Source organism: Mesocricetus auratus, unplaced genomic scaffold (genome assembly GCF_017639785.1).
Source record: "Mesocricetus auratus isolate SY011 unplaced genomic scaffold, BCM_Maur_2.0 Super-Scaffold_100011, whole genome shotgun sequence".
Taxonomy (NCBI): domain Eukaryota; kingdom Metazoa; phylum Chordata; class Mammalia; order Rodentia; family Cricetidae; genus Mesocricetus; species Mesocricetus auratus.
Genome location: NW_024429195.1, coordinates 26973853 through 27001333, shown reverse-complemented (window position 1 = coordinate 27001333; position 27481 = coordinate 26973853). Strand labels below are relative to the sequence as shown.

The window sequence follows — 27481 nt, the reverse complement described above, 5'->3', positions numbered from 1 at the left end:
ATCCCTGGGACCAACATGGTGGAAAGAGAGAACCAGTTCCCAAAAGTCATCATCTGGCATCTACATGCGCACAGTGGTGCTCACACACCACATGTATACAAACACCTACACACAAACACCTCTCTACAAACACTAAAAATACAAATTCACAAATGAGTACAATTTAAAACCTTTAAAGGAAATATATTTGGTATACATGAATCAAAACATCATATGATACCACTAATACAATACCACCACGCATACGTAGTTTCGCCTTTATATATCAGAAAAATAAATTAATTAAAAATGAATAGAAAACAGTAGAAAGATTTATATGTGCCAGAATGCTTGTCTATGCTGATTCTATACCTTTCAATTACATTTAAAATTTATTTATTTATTTATTTATTTATTTATTTATATTTGTTTTTTCCAGACAGGGTTTCTTTGTGTAGCTTTGTAGACCAGGCCTGCTTCTGCCTCCCAAGTGCTGGGATTAAAGGCCTGTGTCACCACTGCCCGGCTACATTTAAAATTTTGAACTAAAAGAATTTACCTGGCATTTCTTCTTTTCTAAGAAAGCTGGTCCTTGAGTGTCTAGAAGCAAGACTATCATTACTCCTCTGCTTCAAGGTAGTTCCTATGGAATCCTAACTATGTGATGTCCATGTCATGCTCTTATTACCTTAAACAATTCCATCAATGAAAACCAAATATTTAAATGTTTCGCCTCTACTGTGTTGTCCTGATTCATAAACACTAGAATAAAATATTTAAAACCTAAGAAATTAAAATGATATTTACGAGTAATACTGAAAGGGAAAAGGAATTTGTTATTCAGCTTAAAGGTAGTACTCTGCTACTCACACACAAGAATAGACTAGAGATTTTGCGAATGACAGCATCTTTATAAGTGTTTATTTACCACTGAGCAATATCCTGGTCCTTCTTAGTTTCTGCTTTGGGACAGAGTCTCACTAAAGCTGTTTACTCTGTAAGGCAGGCCTTGAATTTGTGATCCTCCTGCCTTAGTCAGAGTTGTTGAGATTTAGAGGCCTTACCACCAGGTCAGGATAGAACAACATTTTGTTTTAAAAAGCAGTATTTTGCAATTTACTCGAAGTCAGACTATCAACAATCTCTACAACAATGGACAAGTGGTAAGTGTATAGTCTTTGTCTTGATTTTGGTTTATTGTGTTAGTGCTAGAACCAGGACTTCACACACAATTGGCAAGGCCTTCACCGCTAAACTATAGTCTCAGTCCCCACACAAATCTTTGTAAATTAACTTACCTGATCAAATCGTAGCACAGGTTCATTTGCAGTCTCAAAACTATACACCTCCACCATTCCATCATCTCTCCCAACAAGCAAATCTTTAACCCCATCACCCATGATATCAAAGCTGTCAATACACAAGATACCTATAAAAAAGGGGAGGTATAAGTACTGAGAGTGATGGGTTAGAAAACCAAGAGATGCAAGAGAATATATACATGTATCCATATATTTTCATACCACATAGTTATGAAAATTTTATATAATAAGTTAGAATTGGGTAAAGAAAAGGAACAACTTTGCACATAATTAGGTGTTATTTTTTTCTCTTTTCAATCTACATTCATCTATTTCCAAAGCTTTACATACAATTTACACAGCAATGAACCTACGGTACATCTCCCTTTAGCTCTGGCCTCTCAGTAAGCCCCAGGCTCTTATGTCCAATTTGTCACTTTCCTGTACACATGGGCATCTCAAACTTCTCATGCCCCAAGCAAATTTCTCTAATATTCTTCACACTATCAGTCCTGCTCTCTCCAGGCTTCCTCTACGTCAGTAAACTATGCCTCTGCTGCATAGGCTAAAGAATTCTAGGCCATGTCTCTGATGTCATCCTTCTCGCCTCAGGCCACGTTACTGTGTTCAGCCACACTGATCTTTCTAGTGTCTCCCAGTGAATCAAGCTCACCTCTGTCTCAAGGGCTTGGCAATTATTTTTTACTCCTCTTAGAATAGTATTTCCCCCAAACCTTCCCAGCTCAAACTTCCCTTTTCTAAAGCACTTTCTCTGGTCATTGAGGGAGCCGCTTCCATCATCGCCCACCATACACTAAACCTCTGTGTTCTCTTCACATGACCAGCTGAAGGGCTCGAATAGAGTCAGCCATCTGGTCTCTGTTTCCCCCAAGCAAGTATGTGTTAAAGGATAAATACATAGACAAACAAATATCCTGTACATATAAATAGCTATCTCAATACCTACCAAGTTGGGTATAAATTCTTGGAAATCTATAAACTCTTTGGAAAATAGGAATAGTTTCTGACCCACTACTACATTCTTTACATCCCACCAAATGTCACAGATTCCAATTAAGTCTCTATTCCAGTGGGGTTTAACATGGGATAGTGGAGATTAACCTATATGTCTATCCCAGACTACAAGTAGCATTCCTTATTTTATTTATATTTTTTTTTATTTTTTTGGTTTTTCAAGACAGGGTTTCTCTGTATTGTTTTGGAGGCTGTCCTGGAACTCGCTCTGTAGACCAGGCTGGCCTCGAACTCACAGAGATCCGCCTGCCTCTGCCTCCCGAGTGCTGCACTCCTTATTTTAAAAATTATATCTATAACACAATAGATGCCATAATCAAATAGTGGATGAGTCAGAGGTGCCTCAGTGAATCACTAAGCTTGACATATAATATAACCAAATAAAACAGAATAAATTGCATACTCTATTTATTAAATAATTGTCGAAATTTCATAATACAAACTATATTGAAAATGTACCTCCCCGCTTTTTGTCATTTCGAATTTCCCATTTCTGTATTGGTTTGGACATGGTGATTTGAATAAGCCCGAGCTTTCCATCCAATGTGCCAAACAGAAGACCTTCTCCTGAGTCACCTAGTTAAGATTAAAGTGAACATATGAACACTAGATCTTAAAAAAAAAATTTTAATGTTAAAAATCTCACTTTTCAAATATTACATAAAGCAAAGAAACTTCACTTGGGGAAATTTTTTAAAGGGTAAAACATTTGGTCTATATGTATCAAAACATTATATGGTACCACCATTTATATGCAATTTTTGCTTTTACATATTATAAAATAAATTAATAAAAATGAATAGAAAAAAATTTCATGTATGCCAGAATGCTTGTCCATGTTTGCTCTATACCTTCTGATTCCATTTAAAATTTCTGAACTAAATTCCTTTACCTGGCATTTCTTCTTTTCTAAGAAAGCTGGTCCTGAGTGTCTAGAAGCAAGACTATTATTACTCCTTTGCTTCAAGGTAGTTCCTATGGAATCCTAACTATGTGATGTCCATGTCATGCTCTTATGATCTTAAAACAATCTCATCAATGAAAACCAAACATTTAAATGTTTCACCTCTACTGCGTTGTTCTGATTTGCAGAAACTAGAATAAGTCACCTTGTGGTCATCAGGTGAAGCATATTACCTACATCTAATTTCAAGATGAGGAAGTTCAATACTTCACACCTGAGCAGAGAACACACTTAACTCTGCTCCATTTTGCACACAAGTTCCTGCTTTTACTTAGTGGTCTTTACACTCATAACTGGCTGTGAGTACTGAAATCTGATTACCTCCATCTCCATTATGTAGAGCTAAGACCGTGGGTGGACCAGGAACTTCAATTTCATACATCACATCAGATCCCTGAAGGAAAAAAAGAGTTATAAAAGTTGAAAAAAAACCCCTCAAATGAATATGGGAAACCATGGGAAACATCAATATCTAAATCTATTAATTCATAAAGCATTTAAAATAAAAGTACTTTAAGAAAGTAGATTGTAGTTGGGTGGTGGTGGTGCACGCCTTTAATCCCAGTACTCGGTAGGCAGAGGCAGGCAGATATCTGTGAGTTCGAGGCCAAGCCTGGCCTACAAAGCTACACAGAGAAACCCTGTCTCAGGAAAAAAAAAAGGTTGTAAATATAAATGTGTTTTTCAATAATTGTACATATATTAACACATTGAAAATGAAAAAATGCACACACAAGCACCAAGGAGAAAAATACATAATATATTCTCTCCTTGAATAGTTTCCATTTTTAAATTTTGAACCTTCTTAGAAAAAAAATCATAATTGGCCAGATCCAAAGACCAAAAACTCAATGAACTTCTAAATAGAAGAGTCAATAGTTTTCATTTTTAATATGTTGTCTATCTGAAAACCATATACTGGTAAACACCTTTTAAAACTTTTCAGGTACAAGTTTATTTCTTCTGTCTTCTCTAGTGTTAACTGGTGGGTTTAAGATAGAATAACTTCAAAACTGAGCACACCCAAAGTTACTTCCTGAGGGAAATCCTGACCTTGCCTTTTGGTAGTCTCCAAACGCACTCCATCTAGGGGGCAGAATTATCTACTATTCAGATATGAAAACAAGCTGCTGTCCTTGTTTTAGCACTTACATAATTCAACCACTATACACTTACAAGATTTTAATGTAGATTTACAACATGGAAAAGAGCCATATGCTCATCCTGTATTAATCATTTTAAAGTTTGTAGACATCTACAAGTAAAGCAGAACGTCTACAAGCTGTAGAAGAGGCAAGTTCAGGATGGAGTGTTCTCAAAGGCAGGAAAGGGGTATGAGCGAGGCACAAGGACAACATCCCATTTCTCCTTTCACAGATCCTTGTTGGTCTACTTCTAACAACAAGAATATCGGCAGGCATGGTAGCACACACTCTCAGCATTCGGGAAGCAGAGACGCGGATCTCTCTGAGTTTGAGAATACCCTGGTCTACACAGCAAGTTCTGGTTCATGTCAAGAAAAAATAAAATGATAAATAAATACAAATAAGAATATAGATAGCCTCTTGTGAAACAAAGCAGAACCCTAGAAATCAGCTAGATAATATCTAGTGGAATGCTAGCCCATTCCTGCTCTGTGTGTTTTTGAAACAGGATTCATCTATCCTGAGCTAGTCTCAAACTCATTACAAAGCTAAGGATTACCTTAAATTTCTGATTCTTCTGCCTCCACCTCCTGAGTGCTGTGATTTGGGGCTTACTGTACCACAACATCAGGTTTATGTAGCACTGAATTTCAAACCCAAGTGTGCATGCCTGGTAGGCAAATACTCTAGCATTTATTTATTCAATGAATTGTTTACTCAGTACTTTATCTTACATACTGTGATTAAATGACTGATAAATTCAAATTATTTGTCACCTACTCTTCTACCCAATTTCTCCTTTTAATTTTGAAGACTAGAAAAGTAATGAAGGAACAAAGTAGGGAAAATGTTAACAATAATCATCTGTATTGAAGTACTCCATTCAAGATTGGGGACAGGGAAGCAGAAAGTAGCCTTTTCCCCCTCTAGATATTTTCTAAAAACTCTGCAAAGATCCCAACACATCTGCCTGAAGAAAGAGAGAAATTATCAAATGTAAAAATATTTTCTCATATTCAATTTTATATAGGATACTTAAGGCAGATTAACGAAATAATAATGATTTACTGAATAATGAAAAGATCTAAAATCCAAAGGACATCACCTGTAAAACTCGGAGTACCCGGTCCTGGCAGGCCAACACTGGTGTCATTCGAGATAACCTTTCCACGGGAAGGCAGATGACATCATTGATTTTGTCCCCAGAAAGGTAATAATGTTGATCTTTGCAATCACAGTAATGATTATAGATGTAGCTTGCACTGAGAAAGAGGTCAGAGCCAGATATGTACCTGAGGACATTCAAACAGTAATTTAGAACGTTTGTATTTTAAAGCACAGGGAACTGATTTTCTTTTAGACGTGAAAAGAGCTTACTTACATTTTATACAGATAACTTTTGTTCCATTTCCCCACTTTTCTAGCCCCCACTTAAAGACTGGATCTTGTAGGCTGTCCTGATCCCCTAAGAGCTGAGGATGGCTGTGGAATCACGCCACCCTGCCTCCTCCTCCCAAGTGTGGGGTTCTAGGTACAAACCATGCAGCTTCAATTTCTAGTCATTTGACATAACACTTCTGACTGTAAGTTAGGCTTCTCATTAAAAAGCTCAGAAAAACGAAGAACAGAAAATAGTATCCAAAGAGAAACTTTTAAAATATGTACCATGTGCCAAGCACTGTCCTAACTGATATCACATTAACACTCATGATACTATATAGAATGTTATTATCCCTTCTGTAAGTGACTAGCAGAATGTAAATGGCAGACAACGGCATGGGTGATTTCAGCTCCAGTATTAGCCTCACACTGATGTGCCTAGGAAAAGAACACCTCAAGTGAATTGACTTTAAAGTAAATGATGAGCGATGATTAGAAGGTTATTTTGAAAATAATTCATTTATAATTGTTTTAATAAAGTCTAGCTAATAATCACAAAGAGTTTCTCATTCATCTATAAGGACATTTCAAACAAATTATAATTTGTTAAACCACTTGAAATTATTTTTACTTGTTGCTGTTGAATTCTAGGCTCATTTCACTAAACCAGAGGTTTTTTTTGTTTTTGTTTTTTTTTTGTTTTTTTGTTTTTTGTTTTTTGAGACAGGGTTTCTCTGTGGCTTTGGAGGCTGTCCTGGAACTCGCTTGGTAGTCCAGGCTGGTCTCGAACTCACAGAGATCCGCCTGCCTCTGCCTCCCGAGTGCTGGGATTAAAGGCGTGTGCCACCAACGCCCGGCTTAAACCAGAGTTTTTAACGTCCTTACAAGTCAAGAAAAATACTATGCATTGCATAGAATGACACATAACATCTGTCTACTATAAAGGGATATGGTGTGAACTAGTAGTTTCCAAACCAGGTCTCTGGCTACGTGTTCAACTTGGTTGCATCACAGCAAAGGAAGAAATATAAAAGGCACTCCTAGTTACTCAGATTACTATTAGGCTTCCCAAGAGGTCTTGGGTTAGCAGGGAGAAGAGACTGGGTAATCCCAGCACTCAGGAAACAGAGGCAGGAGGATCTCCAAGTTTGAGGCCAGCCTGTTATACAGAATAAGTTCCAGGACAGCCAAGACTACACAGAGAAACCCTGTTTCAAAAAACAGAGGCAGGGGGCTAGATTAGATGAATTAAGGCCTCTCTAGCCCCCATTGTCAGGGTTGACAATGACTCAGAAGGTAAAGAACTTGCCATGTAACCCCTGATGATCTGAATTTTCTCCCCAGAACTCTCCTCAGTCTCACACAGGACACTGATTCTACAAAGTTGACCTCTGACCTCTACTCATAGACCACAGCACATGCATATCCACCCATACATCTCTTTCTCTCCCCCTACTTGTACAAAACAAATCTAAATTTATAATTGTGAAATTTCTCATGCGAGGAAGTCACTTACTTTTTACTAGTGTTACCGACTCCACTAGAAATTACAGCCATTAGAGGTCATCAGCTGTAATGGCCAGGGTTTTGCTTTATTTTGTCTTTTGATTTTTAAGACCAGGTCTCACTCTGTAGCTCATACCGATCTTGAACTCGTTATACAGCCCAGATTGACCTCAAATTCACAACAATCCTTCTGCCTCAGTCTCTCAAATGTGGGGACTACAGACCGGAGCCACCACATTCAAATATTGATCAACCTTTTAAGGTAATATTGCTACCTCAAATGAGAACTACCAAAGACATTTGAGGAATCTGTACATCTAGAGAGGTTTTTTTGTTTTAACTTTTTACATATGCCTTAATCATGATCATAACTGAACCAACCAGGCAGTGGAAACTGAATATAGTCAACAACGCTACACTTCAAAAATAATTAGTAGAGAGGATTTAGGATGCTCTCAGCAATAAATTTTGTCAGAGGTGACAGATATGCTAATTACCCTAGTCTGACACCACACATCATGTACATGTATTGAACATCACTGTGATTTATAAATGCGCACAATTACTATGTATCCACTAAAAACACAAAATATATTTTTAGAAATGCCTCCCAAAGTAAAAGTGAATGTGAGCTCCCAAACAAAAAGTGAGTGTGAGTGTCTACACACATACATATACTGTGAAGTTAAAAACGTTGAAAACATTACAACAGCCAATCAACTTTGCATTGACTCAAGGTTCTGACTAGTGAAATACCTGTAGCTGGTTTTACTTTCCAGGAAACCTACCAGCATATACTAATTTAATCAGATGTTTTACATCAACCCAATGTGTTATAGATATATATACAAACTTGAAAGAGAATGGAACATACATAGCTTTAATGCTTTCAGTGAGGTTTGTTTCAAAGGAGAGAAACTGTTTTCCTCTCTTTGTGAAGCCTCTGATCTCAGACCCTGCGGCAAGGAATATTTTCTCCTGGGGCATGTTGAGAACCCCTCCTAGTTCCAGCCTCGAAATCTTCTGCCCTGGTAAAGTCTTGAAGACTGGCTGCAAAAATCAATTGAGGAAAAAGTTGTGTACACATGATCTTACTGTAAACATTTTCCTTGACTATAAAAGCTATGATTTTTAAACTTATAAAATGTTACAATTTATTTTCCATTTCTGTGTTTTAGGAAAATTGTAACTTAGGAGTGTTCAGCAAGGAGTGCATCTGTCTTTTGGAAAAACCGCTGCCTTAAACAGCTCCACTCACCACCGCCTCTCCTTTCTTCATGCCAAAGCACATCACGACTCCATCTTGATCTCCAACAACTGCCTGTAACAGATTGACCGAGTGCACACTTACTGTCGTGGTGAAAAGTTCACCAGTGCCCTCAGACCACCCACTGCAGGGATAGCCAAGAAACCTTAACAATTTAAAGACAGCCTCAAAAATCAGAGTAAACTGAAAAAGCTACTTAAAACATCTTCCTTTATTTTCAACTATGTATCTATGTAAGTTGATTTAATGAGGCTTTTCTCTTTGTATCACAACCAAAACAAAACATAACAGACCGAAATGCAGAGAAGAAACCACCTACCTTTGTTTTTGACACACATTTAAGAATTTGCAAAAATGTAACATAATATCGCTGTCATTTCTAAATTTTTCTATCTTGAAAATATACTTCTAATACAAATATGGTTACATAAACATGAGTTTGATTTTTTGATATTTTAAATATTTCTTAGGTTTAAATTTAGTAGTGGAAGTACTGACATCACATAAATATATTCTTTCAGATCCTCAACAACTCAAATGAGTAAAATTTTTGAGATATGCTGTTATATCTAGAATATAATAAGCAATAATCAGAAATCAGTTGATTCTCTTGAAGTTGTTTAAAATGTTAGATTTCTTTCACATATTTAAATACCTTATTTAGAGAAACCACCCGTATTCAAATCAGTTAAAAATATAGCCAAAGGTTAAATAATGTATTTAAATATGTTTATCAAGAAAAAAAAGAAACCTCTTTACATTCACCTTGATAATGTTGATACTTCAAAGCAATACATTTGCTTTGCAACTATTAAAATACCCTGCTATCCTGCAAAACTAATTGGTTTATGTTTATAAGAAGTCAAGTTAATACAAAGTTCAACATTAAAGACAGTAACTCAAACAATAAGAGAAAATTTAAGCCAGGCATGATTGCACATGCCCATACTCCCTGAAGTTTTGATGATGAGGCAGGAAGATGGAGAGTTCAAGGCCAGCCTCAGCTACATGGAAACCTGTCGCAAAAATAAAATAAATAAAGATAAAGCAACAGACAACAGAACAGAAGATTGAAAGGAATTACTTATCAACATTCTGCTGTATTTTACACTACACACACACACACACACACACACACACACACACACACACACACAAAATCTGGTACACAAAGTGAATTATTACCAGAAAAAAAAAGGAGTGTTTGTTTTTGCAGTTCTAGGAACTGACCTCAGGGTCTCCAACAGGCTATACAAGTCTCCTCCAAGAACTACAACTGAAGCTCAAGATGTATGAATTTTATCAAGTTTTCTTACACAACTCACTAATTGTATGCAATATATCAATGTCCAAGAACAGGGCTATCTGCAAACATTTGTTCATATTCCAACTTCTATGCAAATTAAAGATGCTAATTTTCATGTTAACATTAGCACCTTTTTGAAAAATATTTAATTTTGTTTTATTTGAGTTGGTGTTTTGCTTGCATATATGTCTGTATAAAAGTGTCAGGTCTTGGAGTTACAGACAGTTGTGAGTTGCCATGTGGGTGCTGGGAATTGAACCCAGGTCCTGTGGAAAAGCAGTCAATGCTCTTAACCACTGAGCCATCTCTCCAGCCCCACATTAGCACCCTTTACACATTAAGTTATTAATAAGGAAGACAGAATGAGCCTCTCCTGTTAGAGCCTGGAGAAGTCAGTGTCTACTGTACACACACACACACACACACACACACAGACACACACACATATTAAATTTAAATTAGAAACAATCTTACTTTATATATCAATCTCAGTTCCCTCTCCCTCCCATGCTCCCATACCCCCCCAAACCCTCCCATCTCATCCCCCATTTACTCCTCAGGGAGGCTGAAGCCTTCAATGAGGGTCATTGAAATCTGTCAAGTCTACCCTACCTTTTGTGTAGCTCTTTGTTTTGAAGCAGGAAGCAATCTCATCGTCTTCTGAGAGGTCACTCCCACCTGAGGAAACAGACCAGCCAACTGGTGAGTGTTTGCTGGCATACTGTAATTGAAGCTATTACATCAGAAATTAAAAAAAAAAAGACCAGTTCATACTGAGTTTTAATTTTTTCACTGAAACGTATATTCTTATCAGTTGACATTTCCTAATGAAATATGATAAAGTCAGATAGAGGAAACAGCCCAAAAGGTATCATATTAAGTAAAAACAATTATGTGACATCACTGGTAAAGAGTGACGGGAGGCAGGAGGCTTTTGCAGACGTGACATCACGCTGGTGTTGGAAACATCCAGTGTAACTGATGATGACTGTTTTACAAAAGATACGGGGATGAAAACAGCACGCATGCCTTGTTCAGCAGAGGTAACAGTCACCAGACGCGGGACAGAACTTAAAAACAACCAGTCATGGAATTGTATATAGTACAGATATGACTGTATTCTGAATTTTTAGGCATAGTGTTAAAAGTTTTAAGCAATCTGTTTAGCTTGACACCTTCAAGTGCTTCGAACCATGGCTTGGGGGAAGTTGAACATGTAGCTTGTAGGCCCTATCAACCCATGGAGATGGTGGCTAATTGGCCAGATCCAGGCGATATTAACAAGATGGAGCAGTCAGCATCCGTAAGATACTAAAGTGAAGTAGCTGGTCCAGTCTCCAGGGAAGCAGTAATGCACCGAAGGGATGCCCAATCGGGAGTCCCACACTTTGATTCAAATAGCAACTACGTAATTTTTAACTATGGGGCAAGTTACTTACCTTCTCTGGGCGCCCCCCCCCCTCGACTCTTCATTGCCCTACCTAGTGGTAAACTTTTATGAAGAAAAGCTCAATAGGGTTGAGATGGTTTCCTGGAACATGGCTGGTGTGGTCAGCCCCAGGCGGAGTGACGGGGCAATCGAGGCCACTGGGAGCAGCTGGGACACCCCTAGGACCCGGGCCTGGAGCGACAGCTGCTTCCCCAGGCCTGCGGACAGCAGCCCCACGTTCACCCAGGAGGGCGCCCGCCGACCGGTTTACCTGGAGATAATCAGCCCGGCTTAAAGTCAGGTCCATGGTGGCCGCACAGAGGGGTCGGGACCTGCTTGCCAGTCTGGAAGCCTTCCCTCAGGGAGCCCGCCACTGCACAGACCAGGGAGCCTGCGCCAGGCAGCAGCGCCCAGCAACGCCAGCTCGACACGTGACCAATCGAGGCTCAGTGTGAAGCCCCGCCCTCTCCCTGAGAGTGGTCCCTGGACTGCGAGTTTCAGAGCGAGCAGGGCGGAGGGGGCGGTCCTTAGACAGGAGCCGGTTTCCAGGGCAACCAGGGAGCGTTCTCCGCCTCCCAGCTCTAGGCTGCTGGGCAAGCCACCTAAATTCTTCAGCGCCGCCTAGACCTCTTGAGAAGCGAAAATTTTGTGACTTGTTCTACTCCTGGTTCTTCATTTTAGGCGTTAGCATACAAACTTTCTCCCCGAAGATTGGTTTTTATTTGTGTGCGTATGAGTACGGCACGCACCGAGTATTTATGTGCGTCACAAGCTTGTTGCCTCCTGAGGACGCCAGGCCCTGAGATGTGTTTGTTGACAACCGAACCTGGGGTCCTGTGAAAGGGCAACACAACAAAACTGTATCCTAGCATTTATTTAATATGTATGGGAGGGGGTGGGGGTGCATGCCCAAGTCAGGGGACACTTTCAGGAATCAGTCCTTTCCTTCCACCCTGAGGGTCTGGGAGTAGAACTCACATCGCTGGGCTTGGTGACAAGTGCTTTTACCTGAGGGGTCATGTTGCCAGTTCCCTTCCTTCCAACCCCCACCCATCCACCACAGGGCCACAGTGCAAGACCCTGGGCCAAACAAATCAAATCAAAACATGACATTAATGCTAAAGAAATGAGTTTGAAACAATAGAATAAATGGCGAACCTGAATGGTAATGGCATGGAAAATCTGAAAAAACCAATAGCACCTAAAGAGAGAAGCGACTTCAAGCAAAACCACCAATTCTTCCCACACAGTTTCCTAAAATTGAAAAGGATGGGATGTTTCCAAACTTTTGTAGGCCAGCATTTCCTTACACAAAAATCAGACAAAGACCCAAGACAGACAGACAGACAGACAGACAGACACACACACACACACACACAGAGCCTCTTTCTATGTGATGCCTTGTGTTACCCTGAGACTCCGCTAACAAGAAGACCTTCAACAGACCCTTCCAACCTGTATGTTCCAGAATTCTGAGCAAAACCAAATACTTTCTCTAAAACTTAAAAATAGAAACAAAAAAAGGAAAAGGAAAAAAGGAAATGAAATGAAAACTCTAGACAGATCACTGATGAAACAAAGATGTAAAAAATTCACAAATAACCCCTCCAAAACTAGCACATCAAAGACATCATTCCAGCCACACGTCATTCCGAGTGACAATGCACACCTGTAATTCTAGCTTCTCATAGGTCTGGGTAAGAGGATCACAAATTAAAAGCCTTGGGCAACATGGTAAAAACCTGTCTTAAAAATTGAAAAGTAAATTTCAGCATTCTTTTGTGACAAAGACTGGTTGTGGACTTGTGTTATACACCATTGTCAAAAGGAAAGGGGAAATCTGGAAGCATTCCCCTAAGATCTGGATGAACACTCCCTTTTGCCACTCTTTGTATGACTAGACTGTAGAACAATCAGGAAGAGAAAAAAGTATAAAAATAGGGAAAGAGGTTAAATTGTCTCTCTTTGCAGATAATATGATCTATACATAGACTTCATTAAGAGTGAAATAAATTTAGTCAGTAAAATTGATGTATACAAAATTAACATACAAAAATCTTCATTTTTAGAGAGAGACCACTGACTCAGGTCTGGCAAATGGGGAACCTGTATAAGACCAAACTAGACCCTCTTAATATAGGTGACAATGGTGTGACTGGGACAATATATGAGGCCACTGGCAGTGGGTCCAAGACCTAACTCTAATGCACAAATTGACTTAGTGGAGTCCATTCTATATGGAGAGATACCATGCCCTGCCTAGATATAGGGGTGTGGGGTGGAGAGGTGCCTTGGTCCTGCCTCAGCGAGATGATGGGACAGACACAGTAGACTTCTTATGGGAGGTGTTACTCTCTCTGTGGAGCAGATGGGAGGAGGTAGGAGAAAAGGAGGGAGGGGGAACTGGGATTGGAATATAAAAATAGATGAATAAAAAAAGAAAAATTCATTTTTGTGCACCAATAACAAACTTAATGAGAAACGATGGAATCAATCCCACCACCATAGTTACAAAATAAGTAAACAAATCGCCTTAGGGGGCCTGGGGATATGGCTCAGTTGGTAGAGTGCTCGCCTAGTATGCACAAAGCCCTAGGTTTGTTTGATTGCCAGCACTGGATAAATTGGGTGGGATGGTGCATGATTATAAATCGTTTAGGAATAAATTTTAAAAGGATATGAAGGTGTGGTAGCGCTTGCCTTTAATCCCATCTCTAAGGAGGAAGAGGAAGGTGGGACTTCTGTGAGTTCCAGGATAGTCTGGTCTACTACATAATAAGTTCCAGGACAGCCAGGGCTATATAGTGAGACACTGTCTCAAGAAACAAACAAACAGAAAGGATGTGAATAACACACACACACACACACACACACACACATAAAAGGAACCTCACCCCATATTCTTGAAATTAATATTGTTAAGATGCCCATGCTACTCATAGTGATATATAGGTGCAATACAATCTCATCAAAATATCAAAGAACTAGAAAAAAAACTAACCTAAAATGTATATGGAAATACAAAAGATCCCAAATACCAAAAAGAACAAGGCTAGAGGCATTACAATGCCGATCTCAAGATACAGGTACTGACCTGAATCCTACAAATAGACAAAAGGAACAGAATTATAGGTTTATAAATAATTCAAAGCATCTGCAGCCAATTGATTATCAACAAAAGTGTCCAAAACAACACTAGAGAAAATAGGAACTCTTTAATAGATGGTGCTGGGAAAATTGGATACCCCCACCACAAGAATGAAACCTGATCCTTATCTCCAACCTTACACAAAAATCAACTGAAAGCAAAGATACCTGAAGCTATAAAAAGGCAGAGAGGCTGGTCATGGTGGCCCCCACCTCTAATCTCAGCACTCAGAGACAGAAGCAGACAAACCTGTGAGTTCAAGGTCAGTTTAGTCTACAGAGTGAGTTCCAAGACAGTCAAGTATACACAGAGAAATCCCATCTCAAAATGGACAAGCAAAAATCTACTGGGGGTGGGGAGAGATAAGGAAAATATATCAGGATTTTGATATAGGTAATGATGTTTTTGGACAAAATTCAAAAATCATAGGAAACCAAAGCAAAATAGACAAACAGGTTTGTACGGGGCCAATACACTTCAGGCAGAAAGGAAGCAAACAAAAGAGTAATGAAACAATTTACAGAACAGCAGGAGATGTTTGCAAATTATTGATCTGGTAAAGAGTTAATATTCAGAATATATTGTGGACTGAATTTCTTTTTTTATTTATATTAGAAACAACATTTTTTATATATCAATCCCAGTTTCCTCTCCCTCCCATCTGCCCATACTCCACCAATCCCCATCCCATCCCTCTTCTGCTCCATAGAAAGGGTGAGGCCTTCCATTGGGGATCATCAAAGTCGGTCACATCATTCGGGACAGGGCCTAGGCCCTCCCCCTTTGTCCAGGCTGAGAGAGTATCTTTCTATAGGGAATGGGCTCCCAATGTCCATTTGTACACTAGGGATAAATGCTGTTCCACTACCAGAGACCCCATAGACTGCCCAGGTCTCCTTACTGACACCTATGTTCAGGGGGTCTGGTTCTGTCCTATTCAGGTTTCTGAGCTGGCAGTCTGGCGTCCATGAGTTCCCCCTTGTTCAGGTAAGCTGTTTCTGTGGGTTTCCCCAGCCTGGTCTTTACCCCTTTGCTTATCACTCCTGCAACTGGATTCCAGGAATTAGGCTCAGTGCTTAGCTGTGAGTGTCTGCTTCTGCTTCAATCAGCTAGCTACTAGATGAAGGCTCTAGGATGGCATATAAGGTAGTCATCAATCTTATTATAGGGGAGGGCATTTTAAGGTAGGCTCTCCACTATTGCTTAGATTGTTACTTGGGGTCATCCTTGTAGATCTCTGGACATTTCCCTAGTGCCAGTTTTCTCTTTAAACCTATAATGGCTCCTTCTATTATGGTATGTCTTTTCTTGCTCTCCTATATTCGTTCCCTAACTCAATCTTTCTGGTCCTTCATGTCTTCCTCCCCTCTCCTCTTCTCCCCTCTTTCTCCTAACTCCTTCCCCTCCCTCCCCCTCCCAATTAGTTTCCCCTTCTCTGGAGGACCATGTATGTCTCTCTTAGAGTCCTCCTTGTTTCCTAGCTTCTCTGGAGGTGTGGATTGTAGCCGGGTAATCCTTTGCTCTATGTCTAATATCTGTATATGAGTGAGTACATACCATGTTTGTTTTTTGTGGCTAGGTTTCTCACTCAGGATAATTTCTTCTAGTTCCATCCATTTGCCTGCAAATTTCAAGATTCCATTGTTTTTTTTCGCACTGAGAAATACTCCATTGTGTAAATGTACCACATTTTCTTTATCAGTTCTTTAGTTGATGGGCATCTAGTTTGTTTTCAGGTTCTGGCTATTGCAAATAATGCTGCTATGAACATAGTTGAACAGATGGTGGACTGAATTTCTTAGAGAGAGAAAAAAAGCCAAGGACAACTGATTAGAACTTTTCAACTGTGGAGAATTACAAGTCTATAGCTAAAATTATCTGGTAATTTTTATAGTCCTCTTAATTGCTATTTCTTCCCACACGTATATCTAATGTAATTTACTTTCAACTACCAGTTAAAATGCTTTCAAATGTATAACATAACAACATTATCTCCCACCACCCCAAATTAAGCATGTTATCCGAAAGTATCTGGAAACTGCATACCTGATTCCCCATCAATGCATTTGGCAAGCACCTTGATTTCTGACTTTCTTTAGTTCTAGATCCATAAAAGCTCATGTGACCCTTTCATGTTGGAATGCTTCAGGCAGGGCAACCTGAATCTTTGTTCTTTGAGGTGAAAGCATCAGCAATATAACGAGCATGCACACATATGTGAACACACACAGAGATAGATAGATAGATAGATGATAGATAGATAGACAGCAAAATCCCCCAAATCTATTTTAAAAGGGGCAAACCATCTGAATAGAAATTTCTCAAAAAAGCTTACACATTTGTTTGCACATTATCAAATTTGTTAAATACACTGTTTAAATCATGACTTGAGTGTTGTTTTTATCTTGCTTTTGACTGAGAAAGGGAAAAAGGAACAGAATAAAAGTAAAAAAGCAAGACATGTCAGAAGAGAAGTCCTGAGTCTGCGACAATCCTCTCACTGAGAGCGTCTGAATATCATTTTCTGGACAGGGTGGTGTTAGTAGCATGCTCCCTTTCTGAAGTGTGCCACACATCGTAGACCACTCCTTCCTGTAGTTCTGTCTGTACAACAGATGGTGGGACTACTGATGGCTCGTTTACAGCCCTCTTTAAGCCCCAAAGAAATATTACTTCTGACAGTAATCCTTTATCTAACCCTCACAGTGACCTATGCCTTAGGGTGTATTTCCAGAAGCACAACTTAGTTAAGACTCGGGGGTCAGCGATTCCTTGTGGGAATCTCCCGGGCAAAAAGGAGTAAGAAAAGGCAGGGTGAAAAATTAAACACGTCTATCAGTTTTGTTAGTCAACTAAGAACCATTCATATACCGGAACTAGGTTCCTCCCCACATTCAGTGACTCAGCGGCCCCCATCATCACTAATGCAACATGTTTCCGACTCCACATTTGCCCTTTTTCCCTTTGCGCATGCTCCATACTCCCTTTGAAGCCTGCCATCATGACGTGGCCTGTCTCCCCCCCCCTTCCTGCTCAGAGGCCGCCTTTTGCATCCTGCACTCCTGCCCAATAAATCTCTTGTGTGAGGTCTGTTGCATGGTGTGATTTTTGTGGCATTCCTTGTCCCTGATCATCAAGATATGCTTTTGCCACAAAACCCTTTCAAATTTGAGTCTGGCTTCTCTTCATCCCTTTGGAAGCTCTCCTAGGTCAAGGATTGTGCCAAAAGTTTAGCCTTTCCTTGACAGGAGTGCAACCTTTTGTACCCTCAGCCAGGCAGCCATTAACCACAGGAGACTCTACTTCCTTTGGCAGAGGGCAGACACTAGCTGGGAACTGTTCAGGAGTTTCAGGGAATTGGGTGTGCAGTCCAGCACAGGGGATGGGGCAGGGCACAAACAGTGCCCACCAAACCTGCCATTATCTCCGTTCTCTACTAATAACTCCAAACTATGAAGAAGGGAAAAATGAAATACAATGTGCTGGGAGAAGAGAAGAAGTATCAGAAGGGAGCAGGACCCATGGTAGAGTGTAGTGAGCAGGAGAACAAAATATAATGACACAAATATGACAATGCCACAATTAAACCCATTGCTAACCTAAGCAATAACGAACGATAAGTGAGGTAAATATAAAACAACAGGATGCCGGTTTTATACAAGTGAGGCAAACGAATAGAAATTTTATCTCAAGAGGAGGCAGGGACAAAAAGAAAAAAAATGCATGTACATAAATTCGTACCCCTGCAATTCTGGATTCTGATAATCTTACACTGTTTTCAGCTTTTTTCTAACCCCTATTAGGAAAATTTTTAACTATGTGTTCTGTTCCCTAGTTACAAACAAACAGTTCAACATTTGGAACCTTAGAGAGAAAAAGAGAGTCCTTGTAGAAAGTCCTTGTCAACTATTTCAATGTACTGTAGCATGGTGAAGGACCACCTGACTGCATTTTTCTTCCTTTTCCTGGTTAAACATAATGTTAGAATTTGATTTATTTCTATATTGTTCCCTATGGTGTTTTTCTCTAATCATGTCCCAAGCTAAAGGCCAACTTGTTTTTTTTTTTTTTTTGACTTGTTCTTCCTCTATAATCTTGTGATTTACACATTGTAAATTGTTCTCATTGCTTCAAGGTTATGTTGCAAGAACTGACTGACCATAAAAACATCATATACTCTTCCTATGATCATGAAAGTAAGTAATTAAATTAACAAATGCAAATATTGCACTTTCCTAATCAAAGATCAGAGCCTGACAAGAAAAAGGCTCCCCAGCTTTTGGTCAGGCCACTTCTCTCTCATACTTCCAAGAAGACTGAAAGTTTGGCTGGGTTATAAAATACATTTTTACCTTGCAACATTTCAGTGTCTGATCCTGGTTTAGACACCATAACAATATGTCACAATGGGGGAAAATCAGTTTTATTCTGTTCATAGGCATTGCGTACATCTCATAAAATCTGAAGTGTTTAAGACATCATGTTCTATTAGATTAGAACAGAAACTGATGAAATAATTCTACAGTGGTAAGTATATATTCAGTCCTTTCCTTAACTTCCCTAAGGTAGAAATAAATTAATCTATAAGAGCTTTAGGAAGCTGTCTGTAGTTGGTGTTCATTTTTGTCTTCATGTCTGGTAAGTCTTTCTGTGTAATAGCAACGGTATCATTGTTTGTTTAGTTGTTTTTTTGATACTAGAAAGTCATGTGATCATAATTTATATCCCAATGAGATTTGACAGGAATGCACTGAAGATATACAGGATGCTAAACCTAACTGCGTGGGAGAGCCAAACATGGAGGATACAATGTCTGTCCTGGCTCTTGTCCCTTTATGGAAATCACAGACATTGCATGTATGATGAGTTCAGCTTTGCTAATAAAAAGTCCCAGGAAGACACCTCACAAGCTAGTTTGCAGAAAAGATTAAAATTCTTTGCTAAGGAAAGGAATAGCAGGCATGGACAGCCCTGCCTTCACTAACAGCATCACTCATTTTGCTTCCTGTGGTAGCTTGAATAAGAATGGTCACCACAGGCTCATATACTTGAATGCAGTCACCAGGGGGTGGTACTACTTGAAGGGATTAGGGGATATGGCCTTGTTGGAAGAAGTGTGTCACTGGGGGTGGGCTTTGGGGTTTCAAAAGGCCCATGCCAGGCCCAGTGTCCCTCCCTGCTGCCTGTGGATCAAGATGCTGAACTCTGAGCTCCTTCTCCAGTACCATGTCTGCCAGTATACTGACATGCTCCCCACCATGATGATAATGGACTAAACCTTTGACACTCTAAGCAAGGCTCCAAATAAATCGTTTCTTTTGTAAGTGTTGCCTTGGTCATGCTGTGTTGGGTCCTAGTGCCCACTGGGTCTGAGTTGTTTGTCAGCTGATAGCCACAGGTACTTCCTGTTTTCTAGTTCCGGTTTACTGCCCCCCCCCCCCGCATTGCTCCACTGACATCAACATCTAGCACAAGGAAAACACAATCTCTTTCACCTGGGTTTTTCCACTGTCCTGTAAGCCTGTATATATAAGACTGCTCCCTCCCTATGAGAGAGACAGAGAGAGAGAGAGAGAGAGAGAGAGAGAGAGAGAGAGAGAGAGAGAGAGAGAGAGAGAGAGAAGAAAGATTCTCTTAGCACAAACAGTTGGGCGTCTTCTTTCATTTCCCCAGACCTCGGGCTGTCTCTTCATAGCACTAGAATAATAACTAAGATACTCCCCATGAATCCAAAAACCGGAAAGGAGCAGAAGGCTAGATAAGGAGTCAGTTGTTGGTCTTATTTAGCATTAAAACATCAGAGGTACACATTCGAAGATTACAACAAAATAAAGTCTACAATAACCCCCAACTTTAAAAAAAACACTCTTTATTGACTAAGTTCACATCATCAAACCACAAATGCAAAGAGAATGGACACAAACATCTATTTTAGAAAAATCTTTAATGGTTGTTTTTGAACAATCCTATGAAACTTAAATACGTAGTATAACTGTATTCCCAATTAGTTCTTTTCACTGTTAAAGTCTTCACTTGAGTTTCAAATGTCTTAGGATTGTCAGTGATGCCTAAAAGTCTAAGAAAAATCTCAACAAGTCATAGCTCCTTGTAAAACTTTCTCAGTTTCTACTTTTAAAAAATTGCTTCCGCATTTGGATGAGAGGGTATGCTACATCGCAATGGTCTTTCATCTGTTCATGGATGCTATTGGCTGTTCAGGCCAGTTGGTTTCAACATTTACGAAGCACCTACTATGTACCAGGCACTGCACTAAATGTTGGAGACATAAAGATGAGATTGATGTTGTCCCTGTCCCCCAAGGAGCTTACAGCTTCCTAGAGGCCAACAGGTAATAAGACAAAAATGACAAACATGTCAGTGACATTAATACTGGGTTTCTAAATACAATAGCATGTCACTGCTTGTAATGTTGAGGTCAATTGCTGAAATCATTTTCATGTAATGGGAATCATTACCACCTAGCTTAATTTTAAAGCTGTGTATGATAAGCGTAGTTAACACTAGAGCTTTACACCATGGTTTTTCAAGTATTTCATACTTAGGAATATTATTGCCCACGTTTGTGCTATAGTCAGAGCTTGACTGCGAGTTGCTGTCTCATTCACATCTCAGCACACTGGGGTTCAGTTTCTCACTGAGTTTATGAATCAAGATGGCTAATTCTTCCGTTGCTTGACTCTTGTCTTCCAAAAGTTCATAACGAAGGCTGGAGATATCTTGCTTGATTTCTTTCAGTTCACCTAGAGTATTTGTATTAAAAAATATGTGTAAATGGTGATTTGCTCTTCATATTTAGACAAAAAAGACAAAGTGAAATTCACTCAACCCGAATATGTTTGCTTCACAAAGTTGCCAAGGTAGGTATTTCAAATTATCTTTTAAGGTGTTCAAGAAAAGCTAGCCTTAGCAGGACAGTGGTGGCACAGGCATTTAATCCCACCACTCATAAGGAAGAGGCAGGAGGATCTCTGTGAGTTCAAGGCCAGCCTGGTCTACAAAGTGAGTTCCAGGACAGTCAGGGTTATACAGAGAATCCCTGTCTCAAAAAGCAAAAAACAAAACAGAAAGAACGAAAAAGAAAGAAAGAAGGAAGGAAGGAAGAGAAAACCCAGACTTTAAAGGCATACCAACCTTTGATAAAACTCTAAAGATAATCTGTGTCTGTAATAGTAAAACTCAGCTTCAAGAAGTGCCTTTTGTTATCTAAGATCAAATCCACACCCTGTGTAGGTCAGGCAAGTGCCCTGCCCCTAGGTTATGGCCCAGCTTTTCTTTAGGGTGCAGGGTTAGCCAACTACAACATTGTTCACAATGTTAAGGCAAAGGATGTGTTTTCATAGGGTTAAACAATAAAATCACACATGCGTGATGGTGCATGCCTTTAATTCCAACATTTGGGAGGGAGAGGCAGGTAGATGACTGTGAGTTTGAGACCAGCCTGAGCTACATAGCAAATTCTACTCAGAGAGACCCAATCTCCAAAAACAAAAGCAAACAACCCCTCCTCAAAACAATCATGCTGTCCCCTTGCTACACACAAGGAGTCCTTTTGTTCCCTTTTGGCGATGGTTGACATTCTTACATCTGGTAGCTTCCATTGCTCTTCTAAAAATGAACTGAATTAAAGTGCAAATACATGGAAGTAAAATTAAAGTCAAATTTGGTGAAGAGAAATGAAGGATACAAAGGGAGCTGTTTATTAGATATGGCATGAACAGCGCTGGGTCTGTCTGGTATAGAGGCCAGGGTGTCAGGAGCAGATGAAACCAGGGTGTCAGGAGCAGAGGATGCCCACTGCAGCACGCAGACTCCAGACTCCCCAGGAGAGACAGGGCTGAGACATTAAAACCCAGCTCCTCCCAGAATCCAGATGGGCAGTACTCTGAGCATACATGCATTACAATGGAAAACAGGACTGTTCTGAGGAGCCATTTAATTGTGATGTAGAGAAGCCATTGGCATTGAAAAGTAAATTTAGAGGCAGAAAATTACCTAGATTCTAAAAATCCATCCTGATAATCCATGAAACTCAGACTTCATCTTTTTTTAAAAAACAATAGACTAGTATGAAAAACATATCTCTGGCATAAGAAAGCACAGGGAAGCTGCCCGACCCACCCGCAGCACTGACTTGTATGAGAAAAATGTTCTCAAGACAGTCATAAGGGTGGTAAGAGTTAAAAGTTGTAAGTAAGATAATTAAAGAATCCAAACAACCCCCCCCAAAAAAAAAGAAAAACATATCTTTGAGGATATTTCCCTTTATTAATAATTTTTATTTTCAACTGACAAATAGTGATTGTAAATACTTATGGGGTGCAATGTAGGGTGGTCTTTCATCAGGTAGTTTTATGATACTTTTACAATATAATTTGTATGATTTATAATTATAATTATGGAGACAGGGTCTCATACAACGCAAGCCTCCACTTCACTGTGTAGCTAAGGCTGGCCTTGAACTCCTGATATTCTTGCTTCCACCATCTGAGTGGTGGAATGACAGGCATGTGTTACATGATCCAGTATGTATGATTTTTTATTATATAAAACATCAAATGAGCTGTAACTCAGTAGTAGAGCATGTGCTTAGCATGTATGGAGCCGTGGATTCAATCCTTAACATCACAAAAAAAAAAAAAACTAAAGATACCATAAAAATCTTTTCATTTTAAGAAAGTCTTAACTCTTATTCAATACTATACACCAATCATTTGTAGATTCATTTTGTGGCAAAAATAAAAAATAAAAAAGTATTTCCTGTGGCAAATGGAAAAATAGAGGAATAATGTGGTCTGGATTGAAACAAGTCTCGTGGGCTGAGTGAAGGTTCCCCAACAGTGAGTTCCTTTATCCCTAGTTCCTCTTTCTTTGCTTTTGAACCCACTGAATATAGGACTCAGCCCTGGACTTTGGCCTCCTGGATAAAAAAGAATTACCTCATCAAATATGCTTACATTCTACGTAGTCAACCTTCTTCAAAACTGATTTTCACTAATTTCCCTTTTGGGGCAAGGGTTCAAATGCTGACCATTTTTGCCACTATTATAGTCACATGACTCCTCCCATGTATATTAGCTAACTCTGTATTCCAAAGGAGGCTATGGAACAAATGACAAGATTTCTGTTTCTACATTCTCCATTCCAATACTACCTTCTTGAGCCTATTTATAGGCCAGCATAATAGGGTATTTTTCCTAGTCCTTCGTTTTATATTAATAGATTTTTTCCTATTAATATATTCCACTTGTTTGATACAGGTTTGAAAGGGACTCATTGTGCTCACCAGGAAATGACTTCAAAGCCCATTCATCAACATGGTTTGCTAAGTTGGCCTTTCTCTTATCAAGACAGACAGTTCTAGTGGTGATATATCTGGATTGGAAAGGAATTTCTATTTATTTTTAATTGAGTGTGTGTGTGTGTGTGTGTGTGTGTGTGTGTGTGTGTGTGTGTGTGTGTGTCGGTGTCTGCAAATGAGTACAGATGCCTGTAGAGGTCAGAGGCATTGGAGAGTCCCTGGAGCTGGAGTTACAGGCAGTTGTGAGCTACCCTAACACGGATGATGGGAATCTAACTCAGGTCCTCTGTAAGAGTAGCACTTGCACTTAACTTCTAAGTTACCTCTCCAGCTCCAGGTTTATTTCTTTCTGACTCTAGATCTGTGCTGTGGTACTACCCTCTAATCTTTATTTATAGTTTGGGGCTTAAAAATCTTTTCTTGACAGTGTTTTCCTATGCCATTCTGATTGACCTAGTACAATGTAGCCCAAGGCAGCCTTGAACTTACAGCCATACCTCTGTCTCAGCTCCCCATGTTCCTTAATTTAGCTATGAAGAAAGATGTTTCTCAACTGGAGATGCTTACCTTCATTCACTTCATCATTTTCTTTGTCTACTTGTGCTTTCAAAACGTACCGTTTTATGAGTCTCTTCATTATCTGCTGTTAGGCAAAAAGAAATAATTAAATCAGCAATGATACACACGAGAACACAGTCTAGTCTGTCTAACATGCCCGAAGAGCAAACAGCACGGGGTAGGGTTTTATATGACTATTCTCAAGATTTGCCCAAGGTGCAGAATTTAGTTCTCTTTTATTTTCTGCTGGAACTTACTACACAACCCACATACATGCTCTTTTCTTTTTTAATCTCAGAAATGAAAAAGCTTTTGTAAAAGTTGGGTTGGAAGATATTAACAGTATCTTTCAATGGATGGTTTCTCTCTAAGGTGCTTTGAACTCTGTTATCACCATAAACACAAAGCTATTTCTCTCTATTTGGACTCTAATATAGGGTCAAGGCACAGCATTTGGAAAATGGAGAGAACAACAAAAGAAATAAACAAAATCCCTAATAACCCCACCATCCAAAGATGATTACTGTTGTTATTTGGGCATAGGTTATTCTAGTGTCTTTGTTTTAAATTTTATGTTTGTGAATATATATATATATATGCATAATTTTTGTTACATTTAGTGTTTTCTGGATTTCACATATTTTGTTGCATTACATGTTTGTCCTTTTAGCAACACATATTGTGACTATTTCTCTAAGCCAAAATAAATATTCTTATAAACGTTCTTAGAGGATAATTGTTTATTCATGAGAAAAAATTTAATTTGGATGCCAACCTCATACCATGTCTAAAAAATGAATTCTAGTTGACTTTACATGTGAAAGATGAAGCCTTTTAATCCTTTAGGGAAAAATCGTTATTTCAGATTATATTTTTTTTGGTTTTGGTTTTACTTTTTTGAGACATTGCTTCTCTGTGTAGCTCTGGCTGTCCTGGAACTCACTCTGAAGATCAGGATGGCTTTGAACTGGCAAATATTCACCTGCCTCTGCCTCCTGAGTGTAGGGATTAAAGGTGTTCACCACCACTGCCAAGCTCAGGTCATATTTTTTTAAAAACAAGATAAAATTTCTAATTACAATAGAAAAAATGGTAAATTGAGCTTCATTGTGATTTAGGAACTTCTACTTATACAGATCTATTTAAAAAAAAACAGAAAAGGGGGCCATAAATTTGGAGAAAATAATTAGTAATTTCTATAATTGAGAAGAAATCTAGAATCGAATACAATAACTTTAACAAAGAAAAATTCAAATAATCAGTATTTTTAAACAAGAAAAAGACACCTAGATATTTCACAGAAATGGAATCATAAATGGTAACAAACTTATAGAACACTCTTACAGTCTATTCCTGAGGACACACATATCATAACAAAGGGGAGACGCAGGTTGACATTTAGTGAAGAAAAGGAGCAAGACATACATTGATAATGACAACTGCTGGAGAAGCCATGGACCAATGAAAATCGTTATATTTTCTTGGCTTGAGAGCAAATAGACAAGACACTTTGGAAACAATCTGGTGTTATTTTCTAAAGTCCAACACAGACAGAAAGTTCACTGCATACATGGCCAAGGGACATGACAACAGAGTTAGAAGTAATGTTGTCCTAAGCAGCAAGAACCCAACAATCTAGACAAGCACTGGGAAGCAAGAAAAAAAGTCTCATAAAGAGTGATCTCCCTGTGTTCATCCATCTTATTAATGAATCACAGCCATACAGCCATGCCCAGTGTAAATCTTAGAAACAGGATGCTGAAGCCGGGCGTGGTGGCACCTGCCTTTAATTCCTGCATTTGGGAGTTTGAGGACAGCCTGATCTACAGAGTGAGACCATGTCTCAAAACAAAACAAAACAAACAGAAAAAAAAGCGTGATGATGAATGAAACTGTCCAGTTGGAAGAATGTAACAAAGTAAAAAGCTATCTTGTGGAATTCAGAGCCCAGTAAATCTAGGCTATATGTATTCCTGGAATACTCCTACATGCGATAAACCTACATCTGAAAAGAAAACCAAGCGGGTTAGGAGCCCAAACTTCAGGAGAACAATTACCTCTTAGATGTTGGCAGAGATGTAAGACAACGGGAGTGACAATTAGAGGCAACAAGCCAATACTGCTGTCACTCAGGTGGGCGTGGCCTTGTGCATTCGTAAGTTGCTTAATAATTCAGTATGTGCTGTACATATTCTTGTGCATACACATAAATATCACATTTAAAAGATAATTCAGGAAAGTGTGGAAGAATCGTGAGAATGGAAAAAACACATTTTAAGGCAGTGATCTGTGAGATACTAAGGTAAATAAAAGGGGGTGCGGATTTAGGGCAATCTGAAAAATGACAGCAATGTGACAACAGAGATCCCATGGTATTGAAAAGCCTGTGTCCCCAGTCATATTGCAACCCAAACCTGCAGGAATCAGCCTCTCCAACTGCAAGGTGGAGGACTGGGGATGAGAAAACACAGAAAGCAGATCTGGGACCAGGATGCCTTGTATGATCTGAGAGTTAATGTAAAGCAACTTTATTATCATCTTATATACTATTTTAAAGAGGAGAACCGGCCAAGGTCAGCAGAAAACTAAGTCAAACAATGTTTTCAAAGAGAACCCTGGATACCTCAGATACAGCTGCCTCAAAACTGATGAGCACAGGCCTTCAGAGGGAAAAGTTGGGGTTCCAGGAGCTGAAACCTTAACTCCTTCAAGACCCCGGCCCTAGTCCAAGCTGCAGCCTTGCCAACTGTGGGCCAGGCAAAGACTCAGAGCTAGTGTTCCCATTGTCCCTTCATCAGGGCCTCTGAGAAAGTCTTGTTTCCACCTGGCTCTCCATTCAAAGGAAACCAAACCAGAAAAGACAGATCTTAAGCTCACTGATTCATTTACCATTTACTGAGAGCTACTTTTATACTGTAGCATACATGCATTCACTCTCTAAATAAACAAATAAATGAATAAATGTGGAGAGATGGTTCGATCACCAAGAGTACTGCTGCTCTTGCAGAGGACCCAAGTGCAATTCCCAGCACCCACGTGATGGCTCACAACTGTCTGTAACACCAGTTCTAGGGCACTTGATACCTTTTTCTGAACTCTATAGGCATCAGGCATATATATATATATATATATATATATATATAT

At 39.3% G+C, this 27481-nt stretch overlaps 2 protein-coding genes across 4 annotated transcripts in view; both read right to left on the bottom strand.

Moving 5' to 3' along the window:
- Window positions 1–11766, bottom strand: part of Bbs7 (Bardet-Biedl syndrome 7) — a 39946-nt gene extending 28180 nt beyond the window's left edge. Inside the window, exons 1-8 of the mRNA XM_040754491.1 lie at window positions 11584–11766; window positions 10496–10561; window positions 8569–8631; window positions 8185–8360; window positions 5530–5716; window positions 3601–3673; window positions 2775–2891; window positions 1278–1408 (exon numbers count right to left, since the gene is read on the bottom strand). Of these exons, the coding sequence (XP_040610425.1) occupies window positions 1278–1408; window positions 2775–2891; window positions 3601–3673; window positions 5530–5716; window positions 8185–8360; window positions 8569–8631; window positions 10496–10561; window positions 11584–11619 (849 nt within the window). The 5' untranslated portion in view covers window positions 11620–11766. The remainder of the gene's footprint in view (window positions 1–1277; window positions 1409–2774; window positions 2892–3600; window positions 3674–5529; window positions 5717–8184; window positions 8361–8568; window positions 8632–10495; window positions 10562–11583) is intronic.
- An 8546-nt stretch (window positions 11767–20312) lies between these two features.
- Trpc3 (transient receptor potential cation channel subfamily C member 3) overlaps window positions 20313–27481 on the bottom strand; it is a 65244-nt gene continuing 58075 nt past the window's right edge. For 2 of the 3 annotated variants that reach the window (XM_040754486.1, XM_040754487.1), the window contains 2 exons: window positions 24347–24422; window positions 20313–21221 (listed from right to left, as the gene is read on the bottom strand). In XM_040754486.1, coding sequence (XP_040610420.1) covers window positions 21079–21221; window positions 24347–24422 — 219 coding nt within the window. In that variant the 3' untranslated portion in view covers window positions 20313–21078. Of the gene's footprint in view, window positions 21222–24346; window positions 24423–27481 lie in introns of those variants that run through there. The other variant, XM_040754490.1, reaches the window with a different exon arrangement.